At 37.3% G+C, this 15,220-nt stretch overlaps 2 protein-coding genes across 2 annotated transcripts in view; one reads left to right on the top strand and one right to left on the bottom strand.

Moving 5' to 3' along the window:
• The window catches only part of nav2a (neuron navigator 2a), a 256,627-nt gene that overhangs the window by 226,816 nt on the left and 14,591 nt on the right, over positions 1-15,220 (bottom strand). The window lies entirely within an intron of this gene.
• LOC116718511 (tripartite motif-containing protein 16-like) lies at positions 2,208-4,866 on the top strand. Its single transcript, XM_032560517.1, has one exon. The coding sequence runs from the start codon at positions 2,244-2,246 to the stop codon at positions 3,924-3,926; it is 1,683 nt and encodes a 560-aa protein (XP_032416408.1). The 5' UTR covers positions 2,208-2,243; the 3' UTR covers positions 3,927-4,866.

Genomic DNA, 15,220 nt, shown 5'->3' with positions numbered 1-15,220 from the left:
AATATCATATACACTGCTGTAAATGGAGAGGTTCTACACCTTGTTTTGATTTTTTTTCTTAACCAATTTAAATTGTATTATACCTCATTGAAACATTTGAAATCTATTTCTGCAAAAAAAGTAACTGCCAGTATCTCTACTTTTCTTTTGTTTTAAAATCTTGCTCTATTGTTATTCATTTGCCTTACTGTTTATGTGCTTGTCTTTATTCTTAGCCCCTTGTTTTTTGTTTATTTTTTCTACCTATGTTGCAATGTTCGTATACCTCAACGAGTCTTTGTATACTGTTTGTTTAATAATAATTAAAAAAAATAAATTAAAAAAAAACATTGAGCCCACAAACGGAATCGGTTTCGGTACTCTTAACCGGTCCGCGGCACTAAAAAGGTTGGAGACCACTGCCTTAAAATACCAAATTTCTACTTACCTTCATATTTTGGTCCGTCTGATTATGTAATTTTAACAGCTACTCAGTACTTGTGCTTACAATGGTCCCATTTCCAAATAAAGTATGTGACTGACAGTGGTCCGCCGCCGCCCCTTTCTGTTTGCTGCAGCGAGGTCCTTCTCTCTCGTTTGGACCGTTTCACTTTCCCCCTCTGTCCGCCATCTTTGTTTTTCTACATCGTGAACCGCTTAAAGATGAGCCTCCATCCAGCCCTCTGCTGGATGGAGGCCAAACTACAACACTAAAACAGTTTAATCGTTTGGAACCAATTTTAAACTAATAAATAAAATCATTTATCAATAATTAATTGCAAGTTTATTCATGTTTTGCATCCGTATGGATGACCGTGTTTTAGTAGGATTACTACTAACTGGTTCCACTAGATTTTATTTTAGGCATATCCCCACACAGTATGATAGTTACATTTACTCTATGCTGTACTTTTAACTTTTACTTGAGCAATTTCATTATGAAACATTTCTACTTTTACATAAGTAAAATTTCTGGATTCTTTCCACTGAATAAAACATGTTTAACAACAATATTACCAGACACAGACACACACCCGCAGTTTTTGTTAAAATTTTAAGTTCTGAAAAAAATTTGAAAAAATATTATTTTGCCTGCTCTTATCATTTTCATAATTACAGTATATTAATTATTTTAATTTTTGTCTATAAAATACCAACATTTCCATATAACTATGTTTTGGTTCATATGATTATGTAATTATTAAGTACTAAATAATTTACCTTCAGGGCTTCAGGTTAATAAACCTTCAGAGCCACATAAAGTCAATTACAAAGTCAGCCTTCTAGCACCTGAAGAACATTTCGAGGAGTAGAGGACTAATGTCTCAGCATTATAGAAACTCATCCTTGCGCTTATCTTTAGTCACATTGATTACTACAGCAGTCTCTTCACAGGTCTGCCTAAAAAAAATCAATCAGATCCACAACGTTGCTGCTGCTGTTCTGACTAAAACCAAGAATATAGAGAACATCACACCAGTTCTAAAGTCCTTCCACTGAGAGAGTAAACTTTTAAATTATTACTATTAGTTTATAAATCACTGAACAACTTAGCACCACAATACATTAAGATCTGCTGCTGTTTTATCAAACCTCTCAGGTCTTCTGGTTCTGGTTCTGCTCTGCATCCCCAGAACCAGAACCAAACATAGAGGAGCAGCATTCAGCTTCTATGCATCACAAATCTGGGACAAACCTCCAGAAAACTGTAAAACAGCGGAAACACTGAGTTCCTTCAAATCTAGACTTAAAGATCCCACCTGGATAGAGTTAATTTTGATTAGTAGCAGATGAAACATTGATCAATTTAGTTGATGTGTATTGATGATTTTGATGATGGTACTTAACAAAATGTAATGCTTGTTACTGGTTTCACACTTGGTGACTGTATAATATTTTTATGATTTTTTAAAAATGGTTTTATGATATAAAGCACTTTGAACTACCTTGTTCTTGAAATGTGCAATAAAAATAAACTTGATTGATTGATTGCTGTTGTTACATCTCTAAAACAGGATAATCAGACTCCCTCCTTAAAACATTCATTGAGTTAATCATCTTCCAGACTTTCCCTATTTTCCTGTCCTTCCTGTCCTTCCTGCTCTTAAACACGCCTTAATGCTGCATTGATCCAGCGTCGGCTGAAGGTGAAAGCTGATTGGCTGCAGCCCTTTTGCACTGACACGTGATTTACAGGTAAGAGCTCAAACGTACCTCTGTTTCAGGAAGTGAAACTCACACAGTCACTGTGACTGAAACCAGAAATGGAGCAGAATCAGCTCGACCGAGAAACGTTCTCCTGTTTGATCTGTCTGGATCTACTGAAGGATCCAGTGACTACATCCTGTGGACACAGCTACTGTATGAACTGTATTAAAACCCACTGGGATGAAGAGGATCAGAAGAGGATCCACAGCTGCCCTCAGTGCAGGGAGACATTCATACCGAGGCCTGTGCTAAAGAAGAATACCATGCTAGCAGCTTTAGTGGAGCAGCTGAAGAAGACTGGACTCCAAGCTGCTCCTGCTGACCACCGCTATGCTGGACATGAAGATGTGGCCTGTGATTTCTGCACTGGTAGAAAACTGAAAGCCATCAAGTCCTGTTTATTCTGTCTGGCCTCTTTCTGTGAGAAACACCTTCAGCCTCATTATGATTCAGCTGCTTTTAAGAAACACAAGCTGGTGGAGCCGTCCAAGAACCTCCAGGAGAACATCTGCTCTAAGCATGATAAGTTATTGGAGATCTTCTGCCGCACTGATCAGAAGTGCATCTGTCTCATCTGTTTAATGGAGGAACATAAAGGTCATGACACAGTCTCGGCTGCAGCAGAAAGGACTGAGAGGCAGAGAAAGCTGGAGGAGAGACGAGGAAACATCCAGCAGAGAATCCAGGACAGAGAGAAAGATGTGAAGCTGCTTCAACAGGAAGTGGAGGCCATCAATCGCTCTGCTGATAAAACAGTGGAGGACAGTGAGAAGATCTTCACTGAGCTGATCCGTCTCCTCCAGGAAAGAAGCTCTGATGTGAAGCAGCAGATCAGATCCCAGCAGGAAACTGAAGTGAGTCGAGTCAAAGAGCTTCAGGAGAAGCTGGAGCAGGAGATCCCTGAGTTGAAGAGGAAAGACGCTGAGCTGGAGCAGCTCTCACACACAGAGGATCACAACCAGTTTCTCCTCAACTATTCCTCACTGCCAGCACTCAGTGAGTCTACACACTCATCCAGGATCAACATCCGTCCTCTGAGACACTTTGAGGACGTGACAGCAGCTGTGTCAGAGCTCAGAGAGAAACTACACAACGTCCTGAGAGACTCATGGACAAACATCTTACTGATGGTCACTGAGGTGGATGTTCTACTGTCAGAACCAGAACCAAAGAGCAGAGCTGGATTCCTAAAATATTCATGTGAAATCACTTTGGACCCAAACACAGTACACAGAGAGCTGGGACTAACAGAGGGGAACAGGAAGGTGACACTGATGAGTCAACGTCAGTCCTATTCTAATCACCCAGACAGATTCACTGGATGGTGGCAGGTTCTGAGTAGAGAGAGTCTGACTGGACGTTGTTACTGGGAGGTGGAGTGGAGCGGGACATGTGTTTATATATCAGTTGCATACAAGACTATCAGCAGAGCAGGATGTGGGAATGAATGTGGATTTGGATGTAATGACAAATCGTGGGCATTAGAGTGTTCCCAAAACAGTTTTAGTTTTGGTCACAACATCTGGACCCCCATCTCAGGTCCAGTTTCCTCCAGAGTCGGAGTGTACCTGGACCACAGAGCAGGTATTCTGTCCTTCTACAGCATCACTGAAACCATGACTCTCCTCCACAGAGTCCAGACCACATTCACTGAACCGCTACTGGCTGGAGTTTGGGTTGGTACTGGATCCTCTGCAGAGTTCTGGAAACCACAGATAGATCAGGATTCATTGTTCTGATGCCTCTGCTGTTCTGTTCTTTATTTTTCTGGTGTAAATGTAAATCTCTGTGTTCCAGGAGCCATAAAGGAAATCTCTGCTGATATTTTCTTTTATTCTGACATGACAGAAATATTTCTCCACACAGTAGCGGTTTCTGATATAGGTGACATGGGCAACCGCCCAGGACAGCAGTTTGTGGGGGCGGCATGAACAATCACAGCCCCTCCCCCCACAATGTGATTCATAAACGTTTTTTTTACGTTAAAAAGAGTCTGTTTCACTCGAGGGTTATTTTGCTCTTCTGGTTTCCCTCTCACTAGCTGAAGTTTGTGAAGCTATGTTATGTGTTTTGTTCAGTGTGATAACCAATTACAAAGAAATAAATGTTAAGGAAAAGTATTTTGCAAAGCATGTTCACTTGTCTAAGATTGATTATTTAAGTTAAAGTTTCCAGATTATTTTGTTTATGCCCAGAGTGAAAGAAAAACCCAGATTTAGGTCCTGAAGTCTTTAAACATTACAGGTTAATAAATTGATTGAGTACAATCTGAATCTACTGAAGTTTCCTCTGTCAGCAGAGTAGTCTACTGTATATATATATATATATCCACTATTTGTTATTAAAGCTCTATTGGAGAGAATGTGGTACAAGATACTAGAGATTTGGATGTTATGAATGAGTTTATTGGAAGACACTGGAATGTCTGGACATTTTAAAGCACTAATGTTTCAGTTAGAGGTATAGGAATTGGAGCTGGAGGAAATGTTTGAATAACTATGTGGATGATACACAGCTCTACATTACGATGTCACCAGGTGACTCTGGACCATCCAGTCACTGAATAAATGCTTACAACAGATAAATGTGTGGATGTGCCAAACTTTCTCCAACTGAACAGAAACAAAACTGGAGTTATTATCTTTGGAGCGATATAGAGTCAATGCATAGCTTCAGTTATTACAGCTGAAAACTAGAGATCAGGCTGAACTCTGACCTTTAGAGTCACATAAAGACAGATACAAAGTCGGCCTTCTGCCACCTGAACATCATTTCCAGGACTGGAGGATAAATGTCTCAGCAAGATGTAGAGAAACTCATCCACAAGTTTCTCTTTAGTCGCATTGATTTGATTTAAACCAGAGTACAATCTTTGTTCTGTTGGCAGCAGAGCTTCAATAGCTCTTCTTTATAGGATAAAATGAATGATCGGCTCACTCTTTGTCTGCTTACATTCACACATCGTCCTATTTTCACTGCTGCTTTACATGTAAAGCTCTGGAGTCTCGCGCTGCATTTCAGCGCTTCCTGCTGCACGTCTGTTATCAACCAGCCAACACCGAGCTACATTCAGGCATTATTGCATTTCCATTGAGCGGAGCGTTATCTCTGCCGGCTTATGGCGATCCTTCATCAGGACTCGCTCCTCTCATCAATCCTGCACAACCTCACCTGCCTGATTGGCTGCCTCAGAGCAACAGAGCTCTGATTGGTTCAGCTGTGTTCTTCATTAGAGAAGAATTGGACGGCGCGCTGACCCCTGGAAGCTTCCCTCTTGATAAATGTCCCCACCTTCTTCCAGCCGTTCGCACAAACAAACAGGAAGCGGTGGCTCTGATAAAACTCACCTGCCTGCAGGCTGCTCTCACAGATCTTTGGTAAAATTCTGTCCAAAGTGCTTACTCTAGTCAAAAATTAAGACGTGGAAACACCAAGAGAGACTCATTTGCATTATGGATGCAGCCAAATGTGGCAGGTGCAGAAAATCTCTGCAGCAATCGACTGCTACAACATAATATATTTACACACATATCAGCTCAGCGTACTGCACCTTACAGTTCATTAGTACTCAGACTCATTCTGCATGCAACTGCAGTTACATTTAATTTAATTTCCTGTAGTAGATTAACACAGAGCGGCTGCTGTTGAAAAAAGTTAAGCCTGATTAGCAGAAATGTATTAATTTACAGGCTGCAACACAAAACAAAAATATCATAAAACATTTTAAATGTCAGCAGCAAACTTGGATTTGTTATAAATTATAACCTTTATTTTCCAAATATCTATTATATAATATGTTAAAAACATTTTAAGACACAATTACCAACAGAGGGATTTGACTTTTGTTTAAGGGGACATTACACTGCAAAACACAAAATCTTACCAGGTATTTTTGTTTCCAGTGCAAATATCTTAGAACACTTGGGAAAAAAACTTAAAAGTAACTTTTCAGAAAGATATAGGAGCTTATCTTATATAATTAATTTCTCAAACATTGATAATAAAAAGAACAATACAACTGGCAGATAATTTCACTTGTAACATGGAAAAAACGTTTTGTTATAAATGAAAAAAACAAATCAATACCACACCAATTCAACATATTTTTACCACATCACCTAATTTATCCTAAAGGTTAATTAAATGTAATATTTTAGGAAGGAAACAGTTATGAACGAAACAAGTAGGCTGAATGGAGAGTGAGTAGTTTATTAAAGTCTCAAAAAGCAGGTAGCCGGAAATGCAGAAACCAGGAACTAGAATGAACAGAAGAAATAAGGAGGATCTGACAAAAACAAGTGACTAAACTGGTAGGCTTACATGCTGGGGAGGATGATTACTGGGATAGTTACTGAATAGGTAGAGTTAAATAAGAAAAATATGGAGAGGAAGTTTCATATCGAGCCCACGGCCCCCAACTGAACGTTTGTAATCGCATGTGAAAATGTCGGCAAACCGATGCGCAATTGTACAACCATACATCTTTGAAAAGCAGAAGTGGAGCCTTCTGCACAACCACCAAGTGGTTTCTGGATGGTAAGTCAACAATAAAACACTTTTCTTTTACCTACAGAGGTAAAACCAACTGTCCAGACATGCTGGAGCTACGTTTGAGTTGCTAGGTAACAGTAGAACTCTGCTGTGGTTGCTAAGTAACGGGTAGTGTGTGCCGATTTGTTTTAATTTAGTTTAGTTTGCACAATTAAAATACAGATTGCAATAATGATTCATATGCAATCACACATCTTTGAACATTCAGGAGGTTTTAGAAACGACTCATTTTCCAGACACCAAAAAACATCAACTTATTGCCAAAACCCGGTGTTTTTTTTGTTGTTGTTTTTTAAAAGCTCTTGGGTTGTTTTTAAAAGCAGTAGAGACCCAAATGGAAGCATAAAAATATACAAAATGTGAATTTTGTTTAATAGGTCCCACTTTAAAAAAGTGATTCATAATATTTAAATATTAATGGGAGGCACAGCAACATGAGAACTGAACAAGCTGCTACGTTTCGCTTTGCCTGCTCTGTAAAATATGTTTCAGCCAGAATCTGGTGTCTGCACAAAACCAACACCTGCTTATTGAACACAGTCAGAACATTAATCTCTGAATCATCAGCATGTTGCCTCTCAGCTCCTGCTCAGCAATGCATCAAGGTGTCCAACTCGTCCGCACCAGCAGCTCCCTATCAGTCTCTTATCACTGCAGCCAGAACCTTCAGTCCGCTAACAGCAGCTCCTCCGCCCTCCAATGCCCCCTTTCTGCTGGAGTCACAGCTCAGCGAGCCAGGAACTGTTGGCGTAAGAGCGTTTAGGAACCGCCTGCCAGCAGCCGAAACAGCTGGAAGCTGACAGTCAATGGGAGAGCAGTGAATTATCCCAGCGACTCAAACATCATTAAACTTGTTGGAAAAGGAGGAGTGAAGAGGAAAACGCAGATAAATGTGCAAATGTACAGGAACTTCCCCAGAATGTGGGGCAATTCGAGAGAGAGACGAGGCTCCAGACAGAGAAATTAACATGTTGTTATCATCATGTGTGCTGTGGGTGGATCTTGTAGGAGGAGGAGCTGCTAATGTGTTTCTTTCTGCTTGACTAAACATCATTGTGGAAGGTTGGAAAACAAAGCAGCCAAGCGTTGCACAATAAAGGAAGTTAATGAAAATTAATTAGATTAAAGCTCAAAATTAAAGATTTGCATGTCAGTTCATCAGAGTTACATTTTCAGAATGAGAAAATAATGTAGAGAAATTTTGATAACTTATATTTATAGGTGAGCTATTGGGTTTATGGGAGGAACAAAACATGTTAATTACATTTTTTTTTTTTGCACAAAATTATTCTTAGATGATGAGATTTTAGTCTTTTTAGGGCATCTGGTCTATTTAAATTCAAATAAGCTGCTGCTGGCCAGATACGCAACTGTACAACCTTACGTCTTTGAAAAGCAGAAGTGGAGCCTCCTGCACAACCAACAGGAATGAAGCTAGTGGTTTCTGAAGAACAACAACAAAACACTTGTTTTTTCGAGCAGGCTTTGTGCAGCGCATAGAGTGGTGAAAACCAGCTGACCCACCGTGCTGGTTGCTAGGCAACGGGGCTGAGCTTCGCTTGGGTTGCTAGATAACGGGCAACCCGTTACCTAGCAATCCTGGGACTTTCACACTAAAGTCCCAGGATCATCTTATCTCCACCTTATGGAGCTTCAAATTTCTCATTAAGCACAGAAAAGGTCTGGAAATTGGACACTCAGAGGAAAAAGATGGAAATCTGTCTAAATCTGCGTCTGCCGATTTGTGGCGTTACATTCTGGAGGCTTTTGAAACGGCTCATTTTCCAGACACCAAAAAATATTAACTTATGTACACAGAGGCTGTTTTTATTGTTGTAGTTTTTTTAAGCGCTTGGGCCGTTTTTAAAAGCAGACGAAATCCAAATGGAAGAATAAAAATGTGCAAAATGTCAATTTTGGACAATACATCCCCTTTAAAATCCTGTTGAAATGGCTCCATGTTTAATTCCTACCAGGAAGTCGTGGTTGTTTTGAAGGATTGTGATTGTCTGACAGATGTTAGCTTAATGCTACACTGCCCCCAAAGGGTGTGGCATGATACAACATCACTGATTAGTGTAATTCAGCGGGTTTTACTTTTCTTAAACCCATCAGGTGTGGACAGGATTATATTATAAGAACAAATATCTCTACAACATTGTTTTAAAAAGACACAGCTTTTTAAAAAGCTACAGGTACACAAGACGTTCGACTGTAAGCAGTGATTCCATTTCCTATAGAAAAATAGACAAAATCTTTTTAAGAATTCCTTTGTTTTTTCTTAGATTTTTTTTTCAGAATTTTGTCTTTTTTTCCTCAGAAATTTGACTTAAATCTGAGAATTCTGACCTTTTTTTCTCAGAATTTATTTTTCTTCAGAATTTTATTTTTTTCATTCGAATTTTATCTTTTCCACAGAATTCAGACTTTCACCTTCTGAAATTAAAAGTCAATTATTTTTCTGTCCCCAGTGGCCCTGATATTCTTCCGTACCGAAGTCTATGAATTGACCTGATAAAACCTTTTCTTCTGGCAGGACAACCTGAGGAGACGCGGCTCGTTTGAGCCGACAGGAAGTCTATTCTCCTCCCTCTTCCTGGATAAATATTTGATCAACTGGACTGTGACGGGTATTGATCAGCGTCTTTATCCGCTCTTTATAGATCCGACTGTGATCACTGTTCATATAAACACATCCATACGCAATACCTCTAAATGTCAAATCACATTGTGGATTTAACAAAAGCCATTTAATGTCTTTTTAAAGCGTTTACAGTGAGTATCCGAGGTGCTTTATCAGATTACGAGCTAGAGGCCTGTTAACAGGTAAGATTGAATTACTGCAACGTCCTTGAGCCTCATGCTGGTGACCCCAGCTGCAACAAGCACCTCCTGCCTTTAGAGGACAAAAAGAAACCATCAGCACAAGATATAAGAGAGAAACACTTGTTTCACACTAAAGTCCAAGGATCATCTTATCTCCACCTTATGGAGCTTGAAAAGTCTCATTAAGCTCTCAGAGGAAACTGGACACTCAGAGGAAAAAGATGGAAATCTGTCTAAATTGTAATTTCATAGTAATGTACTGAAAATGCTTCAAAATGACAATACAGGGCAGCAACTAGCAATTATTTCAGATATCAATTAACCAATTTACTGACAATTAAAAATGTTGAAATTCTACAGATTCTTCATGTAAAAAAATTTTATACATTAAAAGATGCAAATAATTAAATTCCTTATTTTAGTGATAAACATTTAATTGCCAAAATGCATTCCTTTAGTGAACTCTATGATTTGCAGTAAATGATTCATCTGCGGCTAAAAAATATTTCTGTGAAAAGCTCAGACCTTTCTGCTGGACTTCTTCGTACACAAACGACAATCTATTCATTAATTTTTGTATTAACTGATTAGTAATTGGATAAGAAAAAGTGCTTGAAAAGAGATTTTATTTACAGAATTTGAATCGGTGAATTTAAGACTATTCTGCTTGAGGAGTTATAAAATACATTTACAGGTTGGGTTTTTATCTTAAATCAAAATGCATATTTTTTGGTACAGTTTTGGCTTAATTACTATTCTGAGTGTGCTGTTTATTCAGCAAATACATTTTTTTTGTCTGTTTACTCCAGTTAACAATTGATCAATTAATAAATTAGCTTATTAGTGTGATTAATCGATTATTTTAATAACTGATTAATCACACTGAATCTGATTAATCGTTTCAGCCGTAAGATAAAAGCTTTCAGTTTGCTTGGACATATTCTTCAATTCCAGCCGTTTTTAATAAAACTTCTCATCTTTCACATAATTTAAATTTTACTCTTTAACACCTTGAATCTAATCTTTAAAATATGAAGATACAACAGAAATTCCAGCCACTTTCCACTAATCCCAGTCCCACATCTCATCTGTCAGCGGGAAGACGCTCCCATGATACTGGGTCACCTCTCGTCCTACAACATTAAGCAGTCATGGTTCTTATCGGCTACAGCAACAATTTAATTACACCGTGCAGGAATCAATCAGCTGCAAACGCATCAGATTGGATTTGATTTGGTTATACTGACTGGTTCTGACAGACGGTAATGTGTCCAGAAAAGGGAGATAAAATGAAACGTAATTCAATTACAAGGATGCAGTTTCAGTTTCCGGTCCTTATGTACTGCAAATTATCCATCACTAGCAGGAGGAGTTGCCAGAAGTCAGACTTCAGTTTGGAAAATTTTACGTCTACTTTTAATTAACACAAGATTTATGAGTACACACTGAATTTAGGTGGCGTCTTTAGTGACTTGTTTATCAATATTTTTTTTAAAAACAACGATGATTTGTCTCACACCTATGATTAGGGCCATTGGAGATAGAGAAAAAAATAGAAGTAAATTTCTGACAAAAAAATCTGAAATTTTTTAGATTAGCATGAGAAATGTTCAAGAAAAAAACAAGAAAATGTTTGAGCTTGAAAGTCACAAATTTGACAGAAAAACATATAAATTTAATAAATGTTTCTCAAAAAATTCTGAGTTTGAAAAGTTCAAATTTGCTGGAAAAATAAACAAAAAAATGTTTAGATTAATCCAGAAATTTTCAAGAAAAAAAACTTAAAAATGTTCAACTTTTGGAAATTCTGAGTTTCAAAAGTTGGAAATTTTCCAGAAAAAATGAAATTTTGAGATTAATCTTCTTCTAAACTTGCAACCACTACAATTCTGACGCTACTCCATTTTTGTTTACATTTTGTGAAGGAGGAAGTTGAGCTCAGCGTCTTCTTCAGAGGTTTTTCTGTTGTTTCCTTCTTGCTGCAGCGCCCCCACAGGCGAGAAGGGGAACATGTTTCTCAAAGTGTTGGGTTTGTTTGACACGATGTTGTGTGACAGCGAACGGCAGCAGCTGAAAATGTAACAAATGTTTTTGTTCCCCAGTCGAACCGAGTCTACCGGACTATCAGGTGTGGAAACACCTGTAGTTTGGGAAGAACTGAGTTTAATGTAACAAAAATATGCAGCAAATTTGAAATAAAACAATTGCAACTTTTAATTAAAAGTTTAATAAAATAAACTGTGGAGACTAAAAATATTTATGGCAATAGATTATTATGGATGCAGCCGTTTAAATTAAATAGGCCTTCATGTTTAGTTTATCAATAAGAATAAATTATCTTTATAGCACTCTGGTAACTTTTAATTCAAATTATTTTGAGCTGCCTTTGAATTCTGATCTTTTACTGCAGAACATCACGGCTCTAATTTAAACATCCTCCGACTGTCAATTAAAAGCTACATATACTTTCATTTATCCATTATGTTCTGTATTACACTTCAATTAAACACTTCATTACAGCATCAAATGAAGCTGTTGACCTGCAGCAAATTGATTTCCTAACAACCGCTCATTAACAGTTCCTGTATAAACCAACAAGGCTTTGATGTTTGCAGTCTTCCTTAATCTCGCTGCGTTTCCTCCATGCTGGAGAGCAGAACCAGGTGCTGCTGATCAACCGTCCGTTTCTGGGTCCTCGGCCCCAGCAGCTGAGCACACGCCGTCCCCGGATCAATAGCAGCAGAGAGCGCGTATTGATTACGCGTGTAAGTGATACTAGCGATGGGTGTTGTCATGGAAAAGGAGGCGGGATGAAAACGGCGACTGGATGCAGCTTAGTGGTGAAACTCGTTAATGTTTGTAACTGAGGAGGACGGTCTCTCCTGCATGCATAAAGCTAGAGGTGGGCAGTAACTAGTTACATTTACTTGAGTAACCTTTTTTAGAAAAATTTACTTTTATCAACACTGAACTTTTACTTTTACTCAGATGTGGGCAGAGCACCAAAAAACTACTCAAGTAAGAGTAGCTCTACTTCAACCTATTTTTACCCAAGTAAAATTAAAAAGTATTCAAGAAATTACTGGAGTAAAAGTAAAAAAGTATTCGGTAAAAAGTTTACTCAATTACTGAATCAATTAATATTTAAAAATTACATCATCAAAATATAAAATTAAGTGTAAATTTTGGTATTTTAAGGACAAAAATTACAATAATCCATATAAATAACAAAAAATAACAAAATCAGGCCACAAATTTTTTTTTCCAAATTAGTTTCTGTAAATAAAAAACTTAGAAAACTTTAACAGAAACTGCAGGTGTGTGTCTGAGCCTGGTGGATTTTTGGTTAAAACATGTTTTTCATTCAGTGGGTAGAAAATACAGAAACTTTACACTAGTAAAAGCAGCGATACTTCAAAATGAAATTACTCAAGTAAAAAGGTACAGTGTAGTAAAAGTGCATTTTACTCAAGTGTAACTGAGTAAATGTAACTAGTTACTACCCAACTCTGCTTTCACAATTTTATTAATTTAATTTTTAAGATTAATAATGACAATATATAGATCTGCAACTAAAGATTATTTTAGTTAGCGATTACTTTATCAATTACTCTGACGATTAATCAACTATAATGATGATTAATCGATTACGCTGATTGTTCATCAATTATTTGGAAAAACAACAAGTATTAGAAATGCTTCATACTGACAAAACATAGGGCTGCAACTAAATAATTTTAATTATTGATTAATGCACCAATTACTCTGGCGATTAATCGGATGAAAAAGCAAAACACCTGCAGGTGTAACTGCAGTGAAGTCGTATAAATGTTGTATAAATGTTGCATAAATGTTTTAGGCTGAATACAAATGCAGGAAAAACTCTTCAGATTTTTATCTGGAGAAAACAGAAACGAACTGCTTCACAGGAAATCCCATTTAAATACATTTACCATCTGATTTTGATGTGACAAAAGGTAGAAAAGTTAATAAAATATGGAAATACTGCAGCTGTGCTTGTTGAAATTCAAGCTGAATCATGAGATGAAGAAACCTGCTTGATTTCATCGACTACTTTCACCTCATTAGCATTCATTGTGTGAAACTACTGACCCATAAAGAACAATTTGTTCACTCAGCTGTAGCTCTGACGTTACAACAGCACACAAAGCAACGCATTAGTTCTCTGTTGGAACAATTTGACACAACTGCCATTACAATTAAAAAATTAAATCCATATTTATTCAGCTCGTTTATTATTTTCCCGCTAAATACGGAACACCGCTACAGAGACGTTGACCTGTGTGTGACCTCAGCGGCCATTTAGTTTCCCCGACGGAGTGTTTGAAACCGGGAGAAACATTTGATTCAGCATCTAGCCTAGCTTAGCTTAGCTTAGCTTAGCACTCTCATAGGAATTAAAGTGTTCAACTACAGCAGGGGACACAACATGTTAAAGATTCATGGTAGTAAATATAAATATTTACCATTTTAAGAAGCTGAAAAGTTTTTAGAGTCAACATAAGTCGGCATATTGGGGCAATTAGGAAAAAAGTCAATTTCCACCAAAAACTCAAAAATTAATTTCAGTAATTCTCTAGAAAAAATCGTGAAAATTTCTGAGCTCAAAAAGTTTAATATTTTTTAAATTTGAAACTCTGACAATTTCCAAAAGTCAAAGGTTCGACTTCACAAGCTCAGAAATTTTTATGTTTTTTTCCTAGAATATTTCTGAGATAAATCTCAAAATGTTAGAATTTTTTTCCACATATATTTTTGATTGAGCTCAGAAATTACCTTGGGTTTTTCAGAAAATGTCTGAGATTAATATAAAAAAAATTTCTCGCAAAAGACAAGTACATTTCTGAATCTCAAAAGTTAAAAATTTTTGACTTTTGAAGCTCAGAAACCTCTTGCTTTTTGTAGAAAATTTTCTACAAAAATTCTAGGACAAATTCTTTTCATGTTTGAACAAAATTATTTGAGTTTCAAAAGTCAAAAATTTTAAACTTTTGAGATTCAGAAATGTCCTTGTTTTTCCCCCCAATCTCAAAATTTTACTTTTCAAATTCAGAAATTACGTTTTTTTAGAAATTGTATTAGAATCTCAAAATTTCTTAGCTTTTTTTCAATCAAATTTTGACATTTCAAAATCAGAAATTTTTATGTTTTGTCCAGAACATTTCTGAGATTAAACTCAAAATGTATTTATTTATTTTAAATTTACTGCCTGTTTTCCTACCTAACACACCATTGTGAAATAACATCAATCCTGCAGCAATTAAAGCAGAATATGATTTTTAAAAGTCATTCATAATCCAAACTGTAACGGTTTCTGAGCTGGAAAATCTGTCAAATAAATACGTCATCATCCGATGTTCAGCTAACAGTAATTTTCTAAATGTTCCCTCAGCGGCGATTTTCACCTGTGTACCAATTATGTTCCCACATCCCTGCAGGGATTCGGCAAAATTTCACAGATTTCCACCGAGTGTTTTCCTGTAACAAAGCTAACCGTTTGCTCCTCTCCCTCGCTGTTTGAGTCGCTCTCCAAACGTGGCAGATTTACGCCGGGGCATCCGTAATGGAGGCGAGGTTAAGAGGCTGTGGAGAGATTGGCTGGAGGAACTAGAGGAAACTGTGGCTCCACACTTGC

This window comes from Xiphophorus hellerii, chromosome 4 (genome assembly GCF_003331165.1).
Source record: "Xiphophorus hellerii strain 12219 chromosome 4, Xiphophorus_hellerii-4.1, whole genome shotgun sequence".
Taxonomy (NCBI): Eukaryota; Metazoa; Chordata; class Actinopteri; order Cyprinodontiformes; family Poeciliidae; genus Xiphophorus; species Xiphophorus hellerii.
This window is presented reverse-complemented; position numbering and strand designations above follow the sequence as displayed.

What these genes read in the sequence shown, in the direction of transcription:
- LOC116718511 (XM_032560517.1), top strand. Translation starts at nt 2,244, where the DNA reads ATGGAGCAGAATCAGCTCGACCGAGAAACGTTCTCCTGTTTGATCTGT.